The following is a 26,103-nucleotide window of genomic DNA, read 5'->3' on the forward strand; positions in this document are numbered from 1 at the left end:
ATGTCTGAAAGCTTAAAATGAATGAGGGCATTGCGTTGCAGTAGCACATTTACCATCTGTCTTTTAAAATTTACCATATGTCTTTTAAAAACAGCATTCTTTTTGTGTCGGCAGTATCATCTAAAATGGAGACTGTGAAGTAGCAGTCTAGGATGGATTACATGGTATCGAGTGTGGGGGATTTTAATCTCTTCAGCATATCTAGCCTCTTTTGTCACTGTTGTTGTGTTTGATGTCCAACAGGTGTCTCCCAACCTGAGGCCCATGCAGCAGATCTAGAACATCTGGAAGGGATCAGAGGAGTCCTGACTTGAAGGCTTTAAAGAATAGTCCTCTTTTATTCTTGTTTCAGGTGATATTCAGAAGATTCTTTGGCCTAGGTGTAGTCAACAGACAGACATGGTTTAAGTGCTGATGATGCATAATTAGTGAGAGTCATAGGGGCCGGAGTGAGGTGTCCTAATTTAGCTCACAATACAAGCTCTATTACTGATCTAAATTACAGTTCTGTGATATGTTGAAAGTATTACGGAACATTTTGTGTTGGTCCTCATGATTCCTTCATCTTTCTAGCCTATATACGGCAGTAGTTATTAGGAGAGAACCAAATATGCACAGATCACAGGAATCATTCTCCTGATTGAATGAAAATGAATTATTCTTTTAAGCTAAGTACATGCATATTTACAAAGGAACCAGTACTATGAACAGCAATCATGCCTGTCATTGGCAAATCCTCAACTGCAATGTCAATTCACACAAGTTACTGTAATGGAAGTTACTGTAATGGGATATATAAGGGATGAAAGGGGTTGAAATGTGAATAAACACCTAATATACTGTAGATAAATTTGTCTAGAATCGGCACAGAATGAAAGCAATGGCAACATGTATTTGCTAATGAAATTGTCTGCTTTACTCTGTATATGGATGAAATTTCCAATGTAGGATGTGTGTAATGCAGTGGTTTATCTGTTGGATTGAAACAGTACAGTAATTGAGCTTTTTTCTTAGATGCGAAGTATCCTGGCCTCTTACTCGCTTACAAACTGTGATTCGCTAATGAATCGTTCAAAAAGTATGACTCTTAAGTGAGTTGATTCGACTTGCACAAATGAAACTTCATAATATGTATCTACAGTAAATTAATTGTTCATTGAATTCTCTGACTTGCAGTATTTACTGTTCAACACTCTCCAACCATCTGGCTTTGACTCCAACTTGGTCTGTCACTGGCGGCAACCTCCCAGCATTATTTCCTAGCTGTGCTGCTCATGAAAAGCTACATAAGCTACTTGGCACACCTTTGCCCATAACTCTCCAAATGTACTGTTCTTTGTGAACTATTAACCACGTATCACCAGCCTTCTACTACTAATACTACTACTTGTATAGATCTGTACATCTGCTGTTTTAAAAGAATGTTACAACTTTTGAAAGTCTTGACATTTTTGACTATAATGACATGTCCAAAGTAGAGATGCAAGATTGAGAGTGGTTAATCAGTCAGAAATTCGAAATGTCTTTTCAAACACTGGCATTTAGTTTGACGGCAGCAAAGTGACTCAGCCGATAACCCAGCGCAGTGTTCCTTGCAGGTTCTAACGAAATCTGTGAGCTAATGTTTTGTTGTGGTTAAGGTCAGGGTAAGAATGTGGGAGAGACATCTCGGCACAACACCAGCCGAGAGAAACAGACAGATAGAGACAGAGAATCCTTGTTTGTCTCAGAAATACCAGACTGGAGTGAAATACTGTACATTACAAACATTTTAACAACAAAACATGAGGCCTTAATATTTTTCTGCTCTGAGTGTTCCTGTGCTGTTGTTATTGTATATGAAATAAAATACAAGTTTGGGTACACCATGTCTGCCCTGCTGCATTCTGAAATCCAATCTAAAAAGGTGAGAACCATATACCATTTATTTATTTTAATCATAAGCAAAACATTTCACACCACTGGGGCCTTGATTGGTGTAAAACTCAACCAGCTATATACGAGGTAGTGTATACTGTACCAATCAACAGGTACAGTATATGTGGCCACAGCCACCCAATCTCTACATGCCTCATTATTAGATGACCGTCCAACTCCAAATCTTACAGTGTATACAGCAGAAACATACATTACAAAAACAACACACATTCACACTAAACATGTAACTGGTAAGCAAATTGTTTGCTGTTTTGTTTGGTAATTGAAATTATGGACCTGTGTATTCAGATAATTGTGTATTCAGATAATTCAGTCCACCAGGAAACATAACATTCTCATTGATTCGTTTTGACATCACAGATTTAGAGCTTTATACCCTATGTGGGTGATGGGCTTGACATTTATGATGTGATTTCTCCACTTGGGTAGAGAGGCAATGCTATTACCTGAGGGCTGTTGTGTAACCAAAGAATTCAGCCAATGGGATCAGGGGGATCAACTGGATTTGATCAACCAGCAGAAAATGAAGAAACTGACAGTGGCGACTGCCATGGGCTGTTGTTGCTTATCTACCACATTACTTAATGAAATGACATAGGCAGGTATCCTATAAAATCTGTCCTAACCTATTTCTCATATCTTACTAGGACACAATGTTTAGTTATTAGTTAAGGGATGGGCATGTAACATGTGAAATGGTGTAAATAAACCGTTACTTTATCACTAGAGCCAGAGCATGCGGCTGCAAATTTGATTAGAACAGTCCCTATTTGACGAATTCTTAAGATAGAAGAAGGCTATACAACAAGACTGTATCTATAGCTCAATCATACAGATTCAGCACCACAAGGCTGGACAGCTCCTATGTGGAGCAACTGGCTGCGGGCAGACTGAGCTAAGTGTCAAACAACGCTGTAAAATCTCACTGCTGCTTGTAAGCTACGTTTTCCATCATCTTTAAAATTATACCCTCAATATTTCGGATCACGTAAAGAGATTTCTAGGTGACAAAGATGGCCATTTTATAGGACAACCATCGGCATACAGTTTAAGTCATTATAATATATTCGGCCTTGGTGATTATAAAGCAGCCCAACTCACTAACCCCACCGCCCTGGTTTAAAAGCACCAGCCTTAATTTGACCAAAGCCTTGTGGCGTTTCCAACAGGACAATCCTCCAGTTAATTGTAATGAGATCAAATTCTACACGGCTGCTGGGAAAGGCATGCACCTCGCTGGGGCACGCACACAGACACGCTGCTCTCCCAGTCAGTTGTTTTAGGCTATTATCAAGCCAACGAAAGGGAAAACTATCACACACAATATAGAGCTCTACATTTTATTGATTTGGGAGGAGAATTACTCTTTTCGGCTATTAATTGCTTTAACTGTTTGTTTGATGAGTGTAGGCTATCCTTGGCCCATATGCCTAGTTCTAACTTTCTTTTATATAGGGTTTTTATCTTCTAAACTTCTAAACATCACTCCTGTTTTAAACAGTGCTTTTAACTGTGTGTAACAAATAAAAACAAACGTGAAATTGTCTACTTGCAACACAACATTTGAAAGGACTAGGCCTACTTCAACAAGTTCACATAATTTTCACAAGGCTATTTTCTTGTCTTTATCGAATGAATGCATGTGATTGGCACTACGGACTACAGTTCAGTCAATACTTTACAGTGATTTATGCTGTCATATATATACGCCTACTGAACATAGGCCAGAAAACAGACTGAACACTAATTGGCCACATTGTGGATGCATTTCCAAGCAGGTAGTAGTAGATACAGCATTGCCTTAAAATGCATCCACCTATAATTTTGATTCTGGTGATCCCAGTATCATATCCTTTTTACAGCACACATTTTGTGTTACCTCTGGTTGACAGAGAGAATTTTATGCATGTAGGCTAATCCTGGTGTGCATTTCCCAACTAACGCTAAAGCTCAACTAGGTTGATTGTCTGGCAACGCAAGAATATTATAATTCTTGTGAGCCCAGCATAAAATCCTTTTTACATTACAGTAACATTTTATTGGATGACAGTGAATTTCATGTGGACCTTGGCCTGGTGGGGACAAAGGAGGCCTTGCTCCTCTTCGCCTAGAGATCTTGTACAGAGGACTTGTGCCCTTAATATTATAATTCTTCTGAGCCCAGCTTAAAATCCTTTTTACATTACACATATGCATGGGTAACATTTTATTGGATGACAGTGAATTTCATGCATGTGGACCTTGGACTGCATGGGGACAAAGGAGGCCTTGCTCCTCTCCACCTATAGATCTTGTACAGAGGACTTGCGCCATTTCTGCCCCAAAGGTAATAGACATTTCACTATCAGGACGGAACACCTGAAATGTTGCCATATATCATAACAGACGCTTTCCATTCATTTGTGTATTTTCTATTTTTTACAATATATGTTTATTGTAAGACTATTCCATTGTATTTATTTTTACATGTGGCCTACAGCTACACAATATAATTATGAATTAAGTAATGATTGATGATGAATAAATAAATAATTGTTAGGGATGTCCGATATTATCGGCCTCCCGATATTATCGGCCGATATTAGCATAAAAATTGATATCGGGAAAATATCGGTATCGGTTTTTGGAATTTTTTTTTTTTTTTTTTTTTTTTTTTTTTTTTTTTTTGCTTTATTAATAAGTTACAGGAGTTCTTACTGTATATGGTGTGTGTGATATGAAATTTGAGCTTACCCTAATCACAATAATCCCCGCATATATCGGTATCGGTTGATATCGGTATCGGTAATTAAGAGTTGGACAATATCGGTATATCTTTTATCGGTAAAAAAGCCAATATCGGACAACCCTAATAATTGTGATTTATAAATAATACGTAGGCCTATGTCCTTTCCTTTAATGCTCAATGTTTAATAGCCCAATATATAGTTCCTTCGCTTGGCTTTAATAGCCTATACTTTATAGGCTAAAATATAATAATCATGATAATGATGATAAAGACAAAATGTTCAATGAATTTGGCCTAGTCATATGTATGTGGCCAATTAGAGCTCAGTCTGTTTTCTGGACTTAACATTCCCCCTTCTTTCGTTGGCTTTTAAAATGAATGACTATGTGGGAGAGAGCAGTGTGTGTTATAATAACGCATGTGCGCGCTCCCGCGAGGTGCATGCCTTTGTTTCACGGCGGGCATGGTGTAGTAGGCAAACTACACTTGCGTGTGCGTGCGTGCGCGCGGCGTGGCTGAGTGAGTGTGCGTTTGGCGTGTGGATTGGTGAGCGAGCAGCACCGCACAGGGAGAGAGACACAGTGAAGGTAGACGGTGTAGAAGACAGTTAGACTAGACGTTCTGCACGGCGGCAGCATGGCTTCGTCTCACGGGAGATCAAGTGACCTACGGTTTGCAGATTGGATGGGAAGTTTACCGCAGAGCATGCACACCACCCCGCTCACTAACCTGGCTGTCCCCGGTAGGCTAATATGTGTTGATTTTATTATTATAATAATGTTTTTTTTTGCACGCAGTTGCTTCAAAGCATTTGGAAATGGTTGATCATGACATGATGAAAGACACATGTCTATCGTTGTGGATGGCAAGACAACGCGTGGTTTGCCACTTTGCCACATTAGAAGCAACAATTGCCCAGATTTATTTTTCAGGTTTGCCTTTTTTGTTTCTGTACCACGAAAAAAATGCTAGAAAACTCGGGGAAATAATTCATAATCCTTTATGAGGTTAGAGAGGATGAGACCTGTTGCGTAAAGTGAACAGTGCTGCCACGCGCATCTCCAACAGAGTGGCTGTTACCCACGTCCGTTATGAAACTTGTTACTTTGTCTTAATATACAGTATTTAATTATAGCCTAATAATAGAAGTCTCAATAATAAGGGATGTCAAGCGCAGCAAGAAATGCAATTAATCGCTCAGAGAACTAAAGTTGCATTGATAAAACATGGTCTGCACGCATTTCCAGCGCCTTCTTTATCCAAAGAGCGCTTTTATGTGCGTTACATTAGCTCCGACGGAACCTCTCCCTCCGCTGTATAGCTCCAAGATGAGGTTCCTCGTTAGTTACTGCCGTCTGTTTTCGAAATGGTCGCACGTCTTCCACTTCACATGTTTCTTACCCCTTTCTGCACATCGTATCCAAAAAGTAAAGCATTTCCGCCACTCTCTCAGATGTTTTAAGTTTTAACGCGCCATAAAAGCTATCCAACGGGTTGAAGAAAGTATTTAATTTGCCTCGGTTTTCATCCGGTTACATGGTTTTTAAGACATTGCGCAAGAGTTGCGCCCGTAGAGATAACATTACTGGTTACCCTACTGGTCAAATGTTGAATTGCATCTTCTAATGCAAAATATTATGGAACCGGATGAAAACCGAGGCAAATTAAATACTTTCTTCAACCCGTTGGATAGCTTTTATGGCGCGTTAAAACTTAAAACATCTGAGAGAGTGGCGGAAATGCTTTACTTTTTGGATACGATGTGCAGAAAGGGGTAAGAAACATGTAAAGTGGAAGACGTGCGAACATTTCGAAAACAGACGGCAGTAACTAACGAGGGACCTCATCTCGGAGCAATACAGCGTACAGCGGAGGGAGAGGTTCCGTAGGGGCTAGCGTTACATATGCATTCGCCCCTTCAAACACCGACGATGGAGGCAACCATGCCAAGGAAGGAGGAACCATCCCTCATCGGGAGCAATTAGGGGTTCAGTGTCTTGCTCAAGGACACTCTGATACCAAGCCAGGGAACAGGAGGCGGGGATTCTGGATTATACATTTTGGAAATCCATGCAGTCAGATGTTTGAAGATATTCGACCGGGACTTTATCAGACTTCACTCCAGCTCTGATTCCACTCTGCTGATAGAATGGCTAATTAGCAGCTTGTTAATTCTATATGAGCACTTAGTGATTATCTGGAGGGCACACACACACACACACACACACACACACACACACACACACACACACACACACACACACACACACACACACACACACACACACACACACACACACACACACACACACACACACACACACACACACACACACACACACACAGTTTAATCCTTCACTCTATTTTATTTTGTAGCTACTCTGACCCCCCCCCCCCCCCCTCCTCTCTCCCTCTGGCTCTAACAGATGACACATACCCTGTATTTATACATGCTCCATCAGAGAGAAAGAGGGGATGGGTGTGGTGTGGTGGGGTGGGGGTTGAGGGAGGGAGGCCACATTTCAGATGAATGTCCTTGGTTCACAAAGAGGTGTGGCATGGTCGTGGCATCGCTGCTTTCAGCTCTCAGTCTCTATTGATGCCACCAGCACATGCCCGCATGTATGCACATATGGGGGGTTATGCACACGCACATACAGTATATGTATATACTGTATACAGTTTAGGATTTTTGTCTCCTTTTCTTTTACTGTTCAAATAGCCCATTAAAACCGAGAAAGCATGTCATTTTAGCTTTTTTTGCGTTGGCCATTCAAAAATAGCAGATATACAAGCTTGCAGCGCGGTACGAAGTGCCGCGCTAAAAGGGCATCTTGTATACCTGCAATTGGGGGTAAGTGTTTTTGTTAAAAAGGTTAAAGTACTATATTATGTCAGTAATCATTGCTACAGAGCGTTTGTTCAGTCACAGGGGTCTCTCCAGCTCTTTAGTAAACAGAATATAGTATTCCTACATTTTCAGGTAGGTGACAACATTTAAGCCAATCAGGAGAGAACACTGAAAATGCATTTTCTGTATAATAAAGAGCTGGAGAGACATGGTAGACTCCTTTTACTGAACAAACACTCTATAGCAACGAGTACTATCAGAATGTAGAGCCATTTAACACACTCATTTTAACCAAAGTAAATCACTTACCCTACCTTTAATTGGATAGACTACGCCTTAGCAGTGCATGGAAGACAGGGACATTTAAGTGGCATGAGGCGCGTTCTCTGGTGCCAGCAGGTCCTTGCTGAATCACGTTACATGTGCTGTGCGACAGACAACCCAGCCCTTTGTACAAGCAGGCAGCCTGGAAACATGGCCTGTTCCATCTAATTAGGTGTCATTACTCCTCATTGGCCCCGCAGCCCCGCTGCCGTCCATTCTGCACCAGTTGGATGGATGCAGTCACCTCTGACTTTTTAGCGGTGCCAACCGCTCTACATTTGACTCTGTCCGTATGTCTGTCTGTCCGTCCGTCCGTCCGTCCGTATGCTTGAACACGGCAAAACACATGCGCCACTTCAACCCACACACACACACACACACACACACACACACACACACACACACACACGCCAATACTGCACACATGCGCACACACGAACACACGCACACACACACACACACACACACTTGACGCCCGTATGAGCACGGCGTATGAGCACGGCGTATGAGCACGGCATTTAAACAGCTATAACTCCAGTTCGCAGCATGCCACCAAGTCCACATTTGGTATGTGGACTTAGACCACCAATAGGGACGAGCATTAATTGCTGAAGCCCCGCCCCCTCTGTCTTCCCATTGGCTGGGCTTCCGTCCGTCCGTATGAGCACGGGGCGTCCGTCCGTATGAGCACGGGGCTTTAAACAGCTATAACGCCAGTTTGCAGCATGCCACCAAGTCCAAATGTCGTATGTGACCACCAATAGACAGGTTTCCTGTTAGTAAACATTGAGAGGAATATGACCGCGCAGCTGCGGGGGGAAGCCTATGGGTGCGTTTGGAAATTACGCACCGGAGCACACTCGCCTATTAGTTTGTATTGGCCAGTGCGCTCACTGCCGCTCAGGGCTGTATTTTCGAACGCGCCTTCCACCCCCAGGCATGCGCAGATTGCGCATTCTGCTCTGTGATGACGTCGCTCGGAAACCCGTCTATAGGGACGCACTGTAATTACTTAAGCCCTGCCCCCTCTGTATTCCCATTGGCTGGGATTTAAACAGCCATTATTCCAGTTTGCAGCATGCTACCAAGTACAAATTTGGCAAGTGGACTCAGACCACCAATAGGGACGAACTGAAATTAATTAAGCCCCACCCCCTCTGTCTTCCTATTGGCTGGGCTTTAAACAGCCTATAGCCCAATTAAATAAACTCATCAAAGGCACCGCTTCCTTCACACAGGGTGTGATTTTTTTTCAACCTTTCACATGCGTGCGTGCGTGCGTGCGTGCGCGTGTGTCTGTGCGTGTGTCTGTGCGTGTGTATGTGTGTGTGTGTGTGTGTTTGTGTGTGTGTGTGTGTGTGTGTGTGTGTGTGTGTGTGTGTGTGTGCGCGCGCGTCTATGCTCGCAGAGAGCACATTTGCCTCATGGTTCCCCTAACCAGATTCAATAATAATAATGTGTTTTGATGGTATTAGTTATCTTATTATTTAGTGTTTAATGTTGTGTTAGCTCATATCACCTAATCTCATATTGGAGAGCAGTGTTCCAGATCAAGAAGAAGTGAAAGAGAGAGCCTTGTCTTAACAGCATCAAACAATTTCAGTATTAAGTTCAATGCTATGTTATTTTTGAGCAAAATGGGTTTACTTTGCCAGCCAACACAGCTTGGATGGCTTACACCCAAGACACTGCATGGTGGCGATTTGGAGTGCTCTAACGTTGTGGGGGTGGGGGGGTGATGTTGTTATGGCATGGCTTTATGTGGTTTGCCAAAAAGGAATGTTTTTGTAAAAGATTGGGAATGAAGAACTAAGCATGCCTGCTTTGAACAGCTATGTGCATCAATCCATCCATCCATCCATCCATCCATCCATCCATCCATCCATCCATCCATCTATCTATCTATCTATCTATCTATCTATCTTTGTATCTATCTTTTTATCTATCTATCTATCTGTGAATATGTTCATGTGCGTTGTTTACATTTCTGTTCATTCATGCACTGAAACACATGTTATTTCGAGTATGTAAGACATCAGAAGCAACTGAAAAATATTTGGGCCCGTAATGTATTTTATATAATGTCGCCTCAAATACAGAAATTAAAATGACCTTTCCTGTCACAACCAGATGCAGAAAAAATCATCCATGCCTTCATCACCAGCTGCCTAGATTGTAATGCTCTACTCACAGGTCTACCAAAACAAGCCATAGACAGACTGCAACTCATGCAAAACTCTGCTGCTAGATTAATACTAACCAAGACTAAGAAAACACATCACACCAGTCCTGTACACCCACCATTGGCTCCCGGTCTCCCATAGAATATATTTCAAGGTCCTGCTAATAATCTACAAAGCACTCAACGGCCAAGGCCCTGCATACATTACAGTCTTTGTATTGCCATACACTCAATCCAGAGCACTGAGATCCTCCACAGCAGGTCTACTTGACACGAATCAGCGCCCACAAAAGAAAATAGGAGAGGCAGCTTTTTCTTTCTATGCACCAAAACTGTGGAACATACTTCCTGGGGAAGTTAGAGAGGCTAACTCCATAGACATTTTTAAACATAAGCTAAAGACACACCTCTTTAGGTTAGCCTTCTCTTAGCACCTTACGGTTCAGGTGGAATCCAGTCTGCATTCCTTTGTGGTATTTGTCACTGTATACAGTGAAATGTGGTATTTGATTTTTTTTTTTTTATATAATTTTTATCCCATGATTTTGTAACCCTTTTTTCACCCGGTGCCAATTTGCTAAGTGATCCTGGGCACTACACTCCCCCCACCAGCCTAGGGAGGCCAGGGCCGAGCTCATGCCTCCTTCAGTGCATGAGAGCCAACTGACCTTCTTGTCACCTGACAGAGGGGAGTTTCCCTGGTTGGACGTAGCGCGTGGAAGGAACACGTTATTCCAAACAGTTCCCTTCCCCTCCATCAGGCGCCCCGGCTGACCAGGGGGAGGCAGTATAGTGACCAGGATTACTACATGTTTTTGTGAGGGTATTAACTACCCTTGGAGACACGGGGAGAACATGCAAACTCCACACAGAGTAGGCCCTTTCGAATTTAACCCATCCCAAGTATCAGGAGCAGTGGGCGCTATGGGGGCAGCGCTAAGGTTAAATGTCTTGCTCTGACACTTCGACACGTAGACCAGGACGTGTACCGTGGAGACCTTCTGTTTCGGCCTCTCTACCCACTCAGCTACGGCCGCCTAGATGTGATGTCATACTGCTTACACCTGTTGAGCCCACAAGTTTGATTAGCGTCTCCTAACTTAACACTACCTGTGAGAAAGAGAGAGCGATTGAGAGGTAAGGAAGTAAGAAAAGGATAAAAGAGACCAGAGAGTGAGAAAGGTCATATCAGTAGAAAGAGAGAGAAGAGGGGTTGGCAGTGGCTAGTGGGCAGTGGCTCAAAGACAGAGGTCAGGAAAGGCAATAAGAGGCAGAGAGGAACGTGCCATTGTGTCATGTTTTTTAGTTGAAAATTAGTTATTTTTGTTGAAGGACAGATATACAACAAAGCACAAATTAGGCTTAAGTAGTCAGGCACCATTGGTCTTTTCTAGGCTGACGAGTGATGGACATAATGGGGATTGTGCTCTGGCCATTGTTGGATCTGCTCCTGGTGAGTGCCACAGACTGCCTGGCCGTGGTTGAGACTGTGGCAACAGAATGAAATGGTCAGCACAGGTGGGCTGCCACAGATAAACCTGCTTCTCTGTGGCACTGTCAGCATTTAACAGGCTTTGCTGCAGTGTCTGCTTGTGGAATGTGGTGAATGGCTTCCCAGATTTCACTGTCACTGGGAAATGGGATTTCTGGCATTTGTAGATTCAAATGGGTTTCTAATCTGTGGAGTGTTTGTGTATTAGAATGCAATGTGCCAGGGTTGTATTTAAGTATTAGCACTTGATTCTTAATATGGGATTGTGTCTTTATTTGAAATGATATAGTTATCAGACTTTCTTCATTCAAGATAGGCAATCCATCCAGGAACTGAACCCTAGTAGTTGAAATAAGAGACATAGCTCACAGAGACTACCTGATTGCCATGCATACATGCCATGCATTGTGAGATTTGCATGAGAGTGGATATATCTTTTAGTCAGACAGTATTCATCGGGGGTTAAGAGGCTTTTTCAGTAGCTAATGCTGCACAGAAAGAGCCCAGACACTGCATTCATGATTTGAGGCATTTTGTTCCAAAAATGTGGTTTGCTAAATTATACCAGCTGGTGGCGCTATAACAGGCCAATGTGAAAAGGAGGGCATTTCTTCCTCGGCCTAGTGGGAATGTGCGTACAAAATTCCACGGAAATCGCACGCAGTGTTCATGATTTGAGTAATTTTGTTCAAAACGGACCTATCCTCTAAACTTTGGAAGCCAATGTTAGGCAAGTAGGATGGAATATGAAATATCGACACATCCATCTTGATCACATGACTAGAGAGATACTGTGTACCAATTTGTGTGTTTCTTGGACAGAATCTGAAGGAGTAAGAGGAAAGCATTTGTTTTACAAAAGTCAGCCTCCTGGTGGCGCTAGCTCTAAAAGGCATGTGTGAAAAATGCAGGCCAAAGGTTTTTCCTTGGCCTCTAGGGAGTGTGCGTGCAAAGTTTCACGCAGATCGGTGCAGTTATAGGTAAAAGCGTGAAACGGCCTGTTATAGCGCCACCATGAGGCTGATGTGAAAGTTTTCAAGTGGCATTTCTTCCTGGGCCAAGTGGAAATCTACGTGGAAAATTTCATGGAAATCACATGCTGCGTTCATGATTTGAGGCATTTTGTTCAAAACGACCCAATCCTGCAAACTTTGGAAGCCAATCTTAGCCAATCAGGATGGAATACGAAATATCGGACAGATCCGTGTTGATCACATGACTATAGAGATACTGTGTACCGATTTGTGTGTTGTTTCGACAAAATATGTAGGAGTAATATCCAAACATGTGTTTTGCAAAAGTCAGCCTCATGGTGGCGCTATGACAGGCTGATCTGAAAAATGTGGGGCAGAGGTTCTGCTGTGGCATCCAGGGAGTCTGTGTGCGCAGTTTCACAGTGACCAGGCCAACGGTGGTGGAGATTAGCTGCTCACAGACAGAAGGACGGACGGACGGACGGACGGACGGACGGACGGACGGACGGACAGACAGACACATGGACGGACAGACACATGGACGGACAGGGGGCAAAACATACTCTCTCGCCATGCCTTTCGGCCTGGCGGAGACAATGAATGAATCCACACAGGGTGATTCACTAACTCACACACACACATAAAGACACACTCAGCAAAGAGAGCCCAACGGTTCTCACTAAGACACCAGTAGCATATGGCTCCTCCAGAGACAAGAAATGAATAGCATACCTTAGGCCAACGGTTTGAAGCTGATGAGGGAGAGCACTTGTTGTAACGTACAATAAATGATCCTTTGGGGCCGATGGAAGAAAATCCACCGCATGAGAAGCATCCCCTGTCTTCCTGTTTCCCTTGGGGTAAATGCTCAGGCCTGGTCAGGACCTTTAGCCGTAAATCCAACAAACCCATGTGGCTAGATCACCCGCCTGCCACTTAAGCCCCCTGAACAGGCGGGATGAAATCTCAGATGGCAACGTAAACGCCATGAGCTCAGGGGATCTTTGAAGGGCAAAATCCCACTGTTAAATGGCACAGGAAGTGAAAACAAAGATAGGGGAGGGAAAGATCCTATAATTTTGGTGTATGGGAGAGAGAGGGTGCGGGTGAAGATGATTCAAAGAGGAGCAAATGGATGGTAAATGGAGAGTCGGTGAAATGAGTAGCTATTTTCTATAATGTTATTATCCATCCAGGTCTCCAGTTAGCTGTCAACTATACCCAAGGGCAGTTATGGCCCTTAAGTGCTTGACTAGGTACACATCCCGCCAAGATTCTGTGCGCTTGCCACTAGAGAAGGCCTTGGAAAGGGCTTAGTCATCTATTCATAGCATAGCATTGATTTTTTTGGATGGACAGTCACAGTTAGTTGACAGTTGCCGTGCAGAAGTGGACAAATTAGTCTGTAGGCACAAATGTTTCCCTGTGGAATTATGGATTGAGAATGCAAATGCAATTGGGTGAATGGAAGTGGGGTTTGAAGTAATGGTAGCACACAGCGAGATAGAAGGATACAACGCACAAATAGACGTTCGAAGAATGTTAAAAGTGAGTGAATGAGTGGAACAACTGTGAAACAGCACGAAGATTCATTCAACAGAGGGTTGAGAGACTCAGGAGATGCAATAGTAATTGTAGTAACATAGTGTCTCTCCTCTCCTCTCCTCTCCTCTCCTCTCCTCTCCTCTCCTCTCCTCTCCTCTCCTCTCTCAGACAGAATATTGCAGTTAACAGAGCTGAAATGTCTGTCTGTCTGTCTGTCTGTCTGTCTGTCTGTCTGTCTGTCTGTCTGTCTGACTGACTGACTGACTGACTGACTGACTGACTGTGTCTGTCTTTCAATCTATCTTTCTGTCTGTTCTTGTCTGCTTGTATGTTTTTCTGTGCATCTGCCCGTCAAGACGTTTGCACTATCGTCAGTGCCCCACTTCAGGGGAGCCAGACAGTTTTTCTGACCGTTTAAGGTCAGCCTCTGGTAAGGTTGCCATGATTTCTGATCCTACTGCTACAGTTGCTACAGTGAAGCTGTGTGCCTCCCTGCCTTTGGACTCAGCTGTCTAACCTCCTTATGGTCACTCTCTGGGCTGGCTGCAATGACCTGGCTCTCTAGACTACGCTGAAGGTCACATTGGGCGCGTGAGTGTGTGCTGAAGACGTGGCAGTGTACAGTATAATGTGGATATTTATAGGAGTGTGTGCACCGAGAGCAGAAACAGCGTAGCCGAGTCACCCCCAGCCTCTTTTGCATAACGTGCATGCCATGCACACACATTTGTGTCCTTTTCTCCCTTTGTCATTTAAATGAGGTGCAGTCCAATCCATCCACAGGTTCTTAAAGTCACACTGCCTGATAGAGGCACCGCCCTATCTATAGGGCTGTCACGATTATGAGATTTTACTTGACGATTTATTGTCACTCAAATGATTGCGATTAACAATTGATTTGTGTTTCTGTCGTTAAACATTAGAACATTATGGATGAAAAAATACATTTCTGTTTGGCTTTTAGGCTTCGCAAACTAAAGTTTCACAGGGCAGAGATGACAACATACATATCTAATTACTGCTATTTCCACTATTTTTGAAAATGTCTGAAAATAATATGAACATTTTAACATGGAAATGATTTGACGATTATGATTACAATTACGATTAGGCGATTATGTAATAATTGTGACAGGCCTTTCCTATCTATAAATGAAAACTGTCTTCTTGCCCATCCTTGAGATACTGTAGATACTGTAGTCATTATATCTGGTTGCCATAGCACCAGGTCATTTTCAGCATTGACCTTAGCATTATGGCAGCTTCAAGGCTATCTCCAGGGGTGGGGTGGGGAGCGCCTCAATATACTAATGCATGCCCGGACGAGGCTTCAAAAGCAATGTTTTTGAAGGCTTTAGAAAAAGATCTAGAAAAAGGCTTGACATATTATGTTCTTTAATGCCTCAAGTAAGTTAAGGCATTACAGATGTTGTAATTTCAACAGGGTGCAAGCATGACTTTAGGTACACTGCCTAGATATTCTTTTATTATCAAATGAATTGCCAGCACCCACAACAACGACCTTCAGGTGCTTTATTTATATGGGTATGGGCAGCAATCAAAGCTTTCTTCAGCGTTACACAATACCAGAATGGAACTGTCACTTATTAAAAACAAATAATAGTCCATAGGTGAGAGGCACCATATACAGTTCATGTTGATTGTCTTTTATCTCAGTCAGAAACAAAAACAAATCGTGTAATTTGTGAGAATGCAGCGTTACTTGGATCAGTGAACTGCTACATGATCTGTCTATTGGGATGTCCATATGGGTAGTGTTATGATGGTAAAAATCACGAGAGAGAGCTTGCTATCATGTTATTAGGAAGACTAGCTGTTGTTAAGGCGGCAGCTAATGGGGATCCGTATAATAAACAAAATACTGTAAGTGTAAACATTAAACAAATATTTCAAGGAATCAAGGTACAAAGAAAAGTCCAGCGTGCTTCAGCCAGTTGAAGGTAGAAGGGATGGTCGGTGCTCAACAGGGACAACTTGAATCAGAGAGAATAATACCTGGGGAGAGACTACCCAAATAAAATACTGGAGCACTTAACTGGTCTTCACGTACTTATTATTTTGCAGCACATCACCCCTGCGACTTTGTCACTTCACTGAATTACAGGTGTAAAGAAGTGGGTGAAATTGTTTTTTGCGCATCCATATTTTTGTTGTTTTTCAGAAAGGGAGAAGAAAAAAGGAGGGGGTGACAGGTAGAGGGAGAGCATGGAAGCAAAAAAGTCAGTTTCAAGTAAAGTGTTTCAGTTGACAGGCCAGCCTGGTGACAGGCGGTGATCTGCAGTCTGTTCCAAAATCTGGTGGTCTTGCCCTTGATACTACGATACTACAATATCTGAACATTCAAACCGCCTTTAAAGAGAGGTAATGGGAGAGATAAGCACTTCTACAAAGAGAAGCTTTTTGGATACATACGTACAAACTAAATGCCTGAAACGTTTGAAAAGGAAAAAAGGTCAAATCTCTGCCAGGAGCCAATAATAACACTTAAACTGACCCAGTAACGTCAAACTGTGTCTCTCTCTCTCTCTCTCTCTCTCTCTCTCTCTCTCTCTCTCTCTCTCTCTCTCTCTCTCTTTCTCTCTGTCTCTCTGTCTCCCTCTCTCTCTCTCTCTCCCACTGTCTGTGCGGAAAATTGTACATAGTGCTTTAATGTGATGTTTGTCCAAGGCTCCGAGCCACAATTTAAGTGTGCGTGCTGTGCTTACACATTTGTGTGCGTCATAGGTGTGCCATGTACAGTATGTTGTCACGTTTATGTATGTTCAGATGTATGTTAGATTAGATGTGGGCCTATTTGTTTCCCTCTCTCTGTTGCTCTCTGTCTGCCTTACTACTTGGACTCTCTTACCCCCCCCCTCACTTTCTCTCTCTCTATGTGTGTGTGTGTCTGTCAGTGTGTCAGTCCAGGTGCTGTGTGCAAAAGACAGGCATTGTTTTTTTGTTCTCCAATAATTAGTACACAACTTCACAACAGCAATGATGGTGTAACAAAAACTGGGCTCACACATTGGAGCAGTTTTAAAATCCTAACCATAAGGAGACTCTTAATAGATTGTCTTCTCTATAATATCAAAAATGTGCTGTATATCAAACATGCACTCACTACAAGATTTTAAAATAATTACGCATCACACAATACAAGATATTAAGATTATCGTGCACGGCAGAACAATTTACCACCTCCATGGTCCAATGCACCTGTACAACAGGTTGTTTTGTGCACAGCCGGCATGTCAAAAGTCAGATTCCACTGGGTGCGGTAGACGTGGCACCTGGCCGCGGCCACTGTAGACAAAGCTTGTGATTCCACCAGATGCATTTCAGACACGTCCAAGAAGCTGCTCCGCTACATACTCTCTTGGCTTGGATTTGGCTACTGAATGATGATTCCACACTCTCCTTACCAATCAAAAACAAAAATAATGTTTTTTTTTGCTGGAGTTACTGCTGCGGCTGCTGCTGCAAAAAAAACGTGTATCCTCCACACTCTCTTTGTGTGTCTTTTTTTTAATATAAGCCTTGCTTATATAAATGGTATGGATATCTGTGGATGTGCATTTTGTCTGTGCACATGCAGGCTATATAAATTGTATATACAATTACATACATTGTAGACTAAATTTTGCAATGGAAATGGGTTGCTAAAAGGGTGTTGATGGTTTGCTGCCCATACACATTATTTAAGCACATGGACCGTTTCCTTGAGTGTTGCCAATTCCTTTCACATTAAATATATTAAAAAAATAAATATAATAATAATAAAACAACAATTTGAATGGACTACTAACAGAAGGCACTGGCTAATTATAATGGTTAACTAATGACTAGTCTATGAATATACTAATACAGATTTGTCACAGAAGCTCTAATTTTAGAACCATATTTTTGTCAATGGGATTACTAAACACAACCTTATAAACCCTATATACTTTGTTGACCGGAGTCACCAGGGATCTTTCCCCCTCTACACCAAATCTCTTCCCCAAAAATAGCCGAATTGCAAGCTCACAATGCAACACGTTGCAATGCATTGTGAGCATGTAGATTGACCATTTTTTAGATTAGGTTGTTATTATTTTTGGTATTTCCGGACAGACAAACCTGTTCAGTTTAGTAGTTTTTTGTTTACTGTTAATGTACAGTTTGTGTTTTTGTTCACTAAAGAATCATGCTCATGATCATGCTGTACTGCATTTTATAATTTGTATTGTGATGTTTTTTTGCCTGGACCTCAGGAAGAATAGTCTCCACTACGGTGTAGACTAATGGGAATCCTTAATAAACAATAAACAATAAACAATATTTACACCAAATGTTCACCCCAGAATAGGGACGCTTGATGTTTCCACCTCACCAAAAACAATTATGATATATATATAAAGCAGTGGTTCAAAGTAACTAAGTACATTTACTTAAGTACTGTACTTAAGTACAATTTTGAGGTATTTGTACTTTACTTGAGTATTTCCAATTTCCAATACTTTTACTTCTACTCCACTACATCTCAAAGGCAAATATTGTACTTTTACTCCACTACAATTATTTGAAAACTTAAGTTACTAGTTACTTTTCACGTTTTCAGATACAAAATATTATATTAGGAAACATGCATTAACCACTTTAGCCCTATTTTATACATAGGCTATTTGAAAATAGCCGATCTACAAGCTCGCAACGCGTTGTGAGCTTATAGATCTGCTATTTTCTGCACACAGCCTCACATTCCCTCCACAAGTTGCAACTAATATACATACATACTTCCTTATTATTCCCTCCAGGTTCCCATGACTCATTCAGTTTCTACATTGATGAGTCTTCTCCAGTGGGCCCCGAGCAGCCGGAGACAGTGCAGAATTTTGTCTCTGTTTTTGGCACGGTGGCCAAGAAGCTAATGAGGAAGTGGCTGGCCACACAGACCATGAACTTCACTAGCCAGCTGGAGGCTGGGGTCCGTTTCTTTGACCTACGTATCTCCACCAAGCCACGGGATCCAGACAACGAGCTGTACTTCGCCCACGGGCTCTTCAGTGCCACGGTCAGTACAGAGGATCTGTTAGATGTTCAGCATGCGTGTAGTAATGTAACATGTGTGGTGACGCTTGTTGTGTGAGTGAGTCTGTGTGTGTGTGTGTGTGTGTGTGTGTGTGTGTGTGTGTGTGTGTGTGTGTGTGTGTGTGTGTGTGTGTGTGTGTGTGTGTGGGGGGGGGGGGGGGGGGGGGTGTGTGTGTGTGTGTGTGTGTGTGTGTGTGTGTGTGTGTGTGTGTGTGTGTGTGTGTGTGTGTGTGTGTGTGTGTGTGTTTGTGTGTACAGTACATACAAACATACTGTATAGGCACAAGACATTTCACAGGATGTCCAAACTCAAAGTATCATGCTGTGTGTACAGTATATGACTGCTAAATGCAGATAAAAGTATTTTCAATGTGTAACTGAAACACGACCGGCATCATCTGTAGCTGAACATAATTATGATTTGATGATAGTGATGATAATGATTCTGATTATGTTTGTGTGTTTGTTGTGTGTGTGAGAGACATTGTCGGAGCAATTTTCCTGGTACTCACAAGAGAAATTTTAGTTTTTATGGATTAAAGAATTAAAGTTGGGTTTACAATTAGAAAAAGAATCAGGTTGGGTTAGGAAATGGGTTGATTTCTAACACCTAATGATCCCTAGGTGACCATTTAGTTAAATGTACTGTAGGGGGTGGGGTTGGAGTTATCCCTGTTTTGTACGTTTGCACGCTGTGTCGCACACCAAAAATAGCATCTTCAAGCTCACAATGCAGTGCAGCACGACACGTTGTGACTCGTGAGCTTGTAGACCGGTTATTTTGGGTGAACGACATCGGCGCACAACTAAGTACAACTCAGGCTTTACGGTTAGGGTTTAAAAATAGCCCAAAAATGGTAAAAGTGTTATTGATTAAATTGCTATCCTGAACTTTTGATGTCCTTACAAGTATGTGTGTGTGTGTGTGTGTGTGTGTGTGTGTGTGTGTGTGTGTGTGTGTGTGTGTGTGTGTGTGTGTGTGTGCGTGCGTGCGTGCGTGCGTGCGTGCGTGCGTGCGTGCGTGCGTGCGTGCGTGCGTGCGTGCGTGCGTGCGTGCGTGCGTGCGTGCGTGCGTGTGTGCGTGCGTGTGTGTGTCCAGGTCAGAGAAGGTCTGGAGCAGATCAGTAGTTTCCTTTCATCTCACTCGAGAGAGGTGGTCTTCCTCGACTTCAACCACTTCTACGGTGTCCAGAACCTGCACCACGAGAAGCTGGTCACCATGTTGAAGGAGGTGTTTGGAGACAAGCTCTGTCCGGTCGTCTTTGCCCAGGAAGTATGTCAGCTGACCTGAAGGCCAACTAAATAATCCACAGCAGATGTCAACTTAATTAAAACAATATATACAGTATTATATAGTATTATGTTAGTACTGTTCCTTGCTTAGGAACAGTAAGGTTAAAGGCAATTTAGTACTTAAATATTACAATTTGACCTTTTTATTTTATTTTCAACCAAAACGTGGTGTGTTCTTTACAGGTCCATGTTTACACTCAAGTAACACTCCAGATTTTTAAATCTTAAATTAGAATTTAAAATACATTTGAATTAGAATATTTAGGACACCATCTAGGCTGTATATATAGGGTGGGTTTGATTGATGGTTGAGTGTTGGAGGTGTCACGACAGGGTCGTTACCCAAGAAATCAGGATTTTTTTTTTGCTATACATTTGGCAGTGGAAAGGATATCAGGTCTGGATATCCCTTTTCCCCCCAGTTTGGTTATTTTTAGATGAGGCTGCCATGTTGAGTGGCGTATATATCCCCCTCTATGTAATTGGATTCAAACTGCTCTTATGTTAGGGAGGAGGCTCTCTGCACCTGTGCTGACTCTGTGGTACGCCTCTCTTGGCCCCTTGGCTGCTTTAGAGCGATTGTGATATAAGTTGCTGGATCATTGGAAAAATACGATTTGAAATGGGGACACTATCATCTTTATACATTTTTGTTGGGGGTCTGATGGAGTTTTCCGGCTTTGAAAAGCAATGATTTACTGGATGGGGTGTGGTATATAGAGGATACTGAAGTTCTATTTGTTCAGTGATGCTGTGGGCTTCTAGGCGTATTTTGTGTTGATGTATCTTGTTCTACCTTTGGTGTTTGTGTTTTATTGATTGTGTCCTCTGTTTTGGTTTTGTTTGGTGTCTGATTGTGTTTCAGAAAAATAAAATAAAAATGGCATGCTATTCTCTTTGACACCAGCTGAATGGTTCCACGCTTTTTTAATACAATTATAAATCATAAAAACTGCTTTTTGACTGTGGTATTTATGTCTGCATCTAAGCCAAATAATCCATCCTAGCTTCTCGGCTTCCCCTTTATCCCCAGGTGACTCTGCAGTATCTATGGGAGAAGGACTACCAGGTGTTGGTGTTCTACCACAACCCCATGGCTCTGGAGGTGCCCTTCCTGTGGCCAGGTCAGATGATGCCTTCTCCCTGGGCCAACACCACTGACCCAGAGAAGCTGGTGCAGTTTCTCCAGGCCTCCCTCACCGACCGCAGGTCAGCGCCAACAACATGTTACTGTGGCACACTGTTTTGTCACATAAAATGATGTACTTTCGCTTGCCAAACTGTTGGTAAGTAACGAGTAAGTAGTATCACGTTAACAGTAAAGCGTTGCTACGATATTATTACTTTTTCAAGTAACAAGTAATATACCTAATTGCGACAGCGTTTTGAGTAATAATATTACAGTTACTTTTCCCCCAAATGTAACTAATTACAGTACAATTGTCATACACCTTGGTGGAACTGTGGGTTGAGATGTAGCGTGTTTCGTGTAACTTTGTGCGTTTTGGTCAGGTTTTACAGTGCAGTTGGTGTTTCTAGCACTCCGGCTCTCCCTTTGAAAACATCAAAAACATATTAGGCGAAGCAGTGCTCAGGAAAAGATGCCTTGATGGACGGTGGACGCAGCCCCTAACAAACAACACAGTGCAGTAACTTGAGGACTCAAGTCTAACTTTACCTGCCAACAACATTATAACAACACACACACACACACACACACGCACACACGCACACACGCACACACGCACACACGCACACACACACACACACACACACACACACACACACACACACACACACACACACACACACACACACACACACTCTCAAACATATACATATACATGCACGCTGCATTTCCTTATCACGTCACCAATGTAACGCCTGGGACTTTAACCCCGAACTACCGCATGGAAAGCCAACATCTTATCCACTAGCCTAAAGGGGAATTGGGCTAAAATATTAGGCTTTTGGTCATCAGGCAGAGGTCCTGAGAAACTACTGCTACACTCAAGGGGTAATGAATAACATGTTGTCTTATGCTTTGGTTCAAAATAGACCATAGCATTCTCTAAAGGTTACAGGGAGGAACGTGTTCAAGGGTAGTCAGGACATTGTGACAGATTAAGCTCTGCAGTGTGATAACATTCCTTTAAAAAGCATTCACAGTAAATCACATTCGTTTTTCAGTTAATGTTCCAGAAATATTGAACAATTGCTAATCTAGGCTGCAGGAGACACCCAGCAATCTAGAATTTCTTTGTTAGAATGATATTTCTTCATTTTTTTGTTTTTTTGTTTTTGTTTGACCTCTTGGGAATGCAAATGTAACTGAGATCATGATAAAACATATACAGTATATCTCCTGCAGGAGGAAGGGGACCTTCTTTGTTTCTCAGGTGGTCCTAACGCCCAAAGCCAGCACTGTGATGAAAGGAGTGGCAAGTGGACTGAGAGAAACTATCACAGAGAGGTAATTTAAAAACACTTCATTGACCCTTCGTGGCTTGAAAGTCTAGTTTAAAGTGGTCTCCATGTTACGTTTGTGGCGTCCACCCACCATATATCAAATCTAGTTTAAAGTTGTTTCCATATATAGACACATTATGTTTGTGATGCCCACCATCCACCCAATTTTAATATAGGATATAAGTGATGATATGATGATGATAAACACTTTGGGAATTGTTTGGATTTTACAACCTGTTGGGTTGCACAACGTCTCCAGGCGTTTGATACAGACGTCTTTTGAACAGCTGCAACAGACTTCATCGTTCTTCTCTTTCTCTCCATACAGTATATCTCATTTTTGGTTGAGTCAACAGCAGAGCCATCCATTTTCCCTGCATGAATAATTCATTTGATTATCGCCAACCAATCTACGCTGTTTGTTTGCTTGATTTTATGTCCTTCAAAACATTCCCATTCAGGCTATCATGCTACAAATAATGACAGTGTATCTAAACATGAGGATTCATTTCTGTATGCTGAAAGTGTCTTTGTGCTCTGTGTAAATTGTAAATGTGTGGTTGCATGCCTGAATGTTTGTGTTGCGTAATGGTGTGTCTGCGTTTATGTTGTACACATGCACACGTGTGCTTGTGTGTATTCACGCATGCATGTGACCTATAAGAATTTTACAGTGATGTTGATGTTGCTTTAGTTACTTTGCAATTTGTATTATTGATATAAAACCCATATCTATACCTCAGCTATTTGAAAATACCCGATCTGCAAGCTCACAACGCGTCTCATATCGCAACGTGTTGTGATTTTATAAATTGGACACATTTAGAAATGTCTTCAAAAGATTTGTATGGGTACTTTTTTAATTTGGTACTTTAACTACATTTTGATGTGAATACTTTTGTACTTTTACTGAAGTTACATTTTTAATACAGGCCTTTTATGTAACAGTGTTTCTGTATTGTAGTATTGCAACTTTTACTTAAGTGATTGATTGGTTGATTGATTGATTGATTGATTGATTGATTGAATACTTTGCAAACAGCACGAGTACAGTCATACACTTGGTCTAAAAGGATAACCCAAAAAAGTCCTGTGGACACGTCTCCATTGAGGTCCTAACAAATCTGACTAGTTCTTCCACCACTGTTTGTCTCCTCCCAGGGCCTTGCCAGGCATGATGCAATGGATCAGAGCCCAGAGGCCTGGCGAGAGTGGCATCAACATCATCACGGCTGACTTTGTGGAGCTGGGAGAGTTCATCAGTGCCGTCATCACCCTCAACTACCACCTGGAGGATGATGATGACGCCACCTGAGGGGAGACAGGGGGCGCCTGAGAGCACAGTCAAACCCTGTACCAGAGGCTGGGCCTGTGCTTTCATTCTTACAATTTGGTGTTCATTTCTGGAAGGGGGGAGTAGAGCCTCTCCTCTCTCTTTATTTAGGGCTATTGAGAAAAGACCGAAAGAATGAAGAGGGAGTGAAGGAAAGATGTGTTGGGGTAGAGAAGGAGCGAGGGACAACGATGAACATAATCAGAGGATTTGTGTTTCATCCATTTTGGGATCAAAAGGGCATTTAAGGTTTTTAGAGCCATGTTTTTTTTTCTTTTCCTTTAACTTTTATTGGCTGTAAATAGAACAGCTTTACGATCAGTCAAATGCACTGTTTATGGGCTTTACTGCTTCGTCATAGGGTAAGTTCCTTCAAAGGATATCAGCATACTGATGTGAAATGTACAGGTACAGGTAGATGTTCTTGGTATTCTAGTGACAGTGAAGGTTTTTTCAGCAGTTATTCTGTTTCAGTGGCTGCAGCCAGCTCTAAATTAGTGGTCAGTCTGTGTATCTTGTAAACTGCTCACATAAATGCTGGTGTTAGTAGCTACAGTAGACGTTGTTTTGTCTTACTTCGAAAATTTACTTAAAAATGTTTCTTTAATGCATCCCATGTCAGATAACTGCATGGAGGCATCTTGGCGAAGGTGTGTGGATGTGGCCTCCTGAAGCTTGAATGCATAATGTGTTTACAGAAAGATCTATCGCCCATACTCAGCGAGGAAATGAGGCAGGGCAATTCTCCATTGCAGGGTATTCATGAGTGATAAACTAGTTGAAGCCACCTCCAAGACAGTCTCTTAAGGGAGTTTTTCCCAATAACAGCCTCGTCTGTAGTCAGCGTACGGTCTACACATTGATCACACACGTCTGCACTGTAGGGACCATTGATTAAATTCCCGCTTTCAAAGCCACCAGGGAGAGAGAGAGAGATACAAATGCAGATTGAGGCAAGGCTAGATGCAGTGGTGTTTGTCCATCTCCTAGTAAAAATTAAAGCCAAGGTAAAAGTGTTTTAGTGTTTGATGCATCCGAATAAACTCAGTTGGCACATTGGTGCATTTATTTTTGGGTATGCACCAGAGATTGCTAAGTATATGTGTGGTGGCACTCCTGAGATGCTGACAGACCATGAGAATTACATCAGTGTTGATCAGAAAAACTATGTTAAATATGTCTATATCATACAGTTACGTATTATATCATACTAGGGGTACAACAATGTGCCCACCAGCCACATTTTCTCCAATGAATGCCTTGACCTCTGTTATAGTGTTTTTACTAATGTACCATACATATTATCAATATATACAATATACAAGGCATTATGAGATCTATCATGGTCTTATGTCTTTCTCAAAATCAGGTGATAAAGGCAAGCCTATTGCTGCTGTTAGATGTGAAAAGTTAGTTAAATAAAAAACTATATCCAGTGGGTTTGGACATGAACAGAGCAGGCTGTTCAGGAGGTGAAATGAAAAGGCTGTTCCAGGATCACAAAATGTGCCCTGGCACATGATAGAGGACTGTGTCTATTCATTTCATTCAATGAACACCCACATTTAGACATGAGGCATTCAACTAGTTCTTGAATATTGGTATCATCAGCTAAATCAGACATGTCCTGCCTAGTAATATTCTTATATCTCTGTATTACCCCTTAATATATCCCTTTCTCTCTTACTGCAATATAGTCTGGGACATTGCCTACAAGACAAACCTCAAACACCTTTAAACATTACAGAAACAATTTACTACGTAGAATATCAACATTTCCTGGACTTGTCAGTTCTGGTACCTTATTCGAAAACCTTTAATTCTTCTATGATGTCAATGCATTCCAATTATATTATCTATTTATTTCAGACTAAAGATCAATTTATTTTTTTATTTTTTTC

The 26,103-nt window shown here is 42.0% G+C and overlaps 2 protein-coding genes across 2 annotated transcripts in view; both read left to right on the top strand.

Annotated features, from left to right (window-relative positions):
- The window catches only part of oxct1a (3-oxoacid CoA transferase 1a), a 62,688-nt gene extending 60,818 nt beyond the window's left edge, over positions 1-1,870 (top strand). The window contains exon 17 of the mRNA XM_084056135.1: positions 244-1,870. Coding sequence (XP_083912261.1) covers positions 244-279 — 36 coding nt within the window. The 3' untranslated portion in view covers positions 280-1,870. The remainder of the gene's footprint in view (positions 1-243) is intronic.
- Positions 1,871-5,302: 3,432 nt separating this feature from the next.
- plcxd3 (phosphatidylinositol-specific phospholipase C, X domain containing 3) lies at positions 5,303-24,747 on the top strand (the record flags this gene model as incomplete). Its single annotated transcript, XM_084055075.1, has 6 exons — positions 5,303-5,408; positions 18,834-19,090; positions 20,207-20,380; positions 21,434-21,609; positions 22,772-22,873; positions 24,031-24,747. The coding sequence occupies 6 exons, from the start codon at positions 5,303-5,305 to the stop codon at positions 24,182-24,184; spliced, it is 969 nt and encodes a 322-aa protein (XP_083911201.1). The 3' UTR covers positions 24,185-24,747.
- Between the last annotated feature and the right edge of the window lie 1,356 nt (positions 24,748-26,103).

Source organism: Gymnoscopelus microlampas (assembly GCF_963454915.1).
Source record: "Gymnoscopelus microlampas genome assembly, chromosome: 4".
In the NCBI taxonomy this organism is placed as follows: domain Eukaryota; kingdom Metazoa; phylum Chordata; class Actinopteri; order Myctophiformes; family Myctophidae; genus Gymnoscopelus; species Gymnoscopelus microlampas.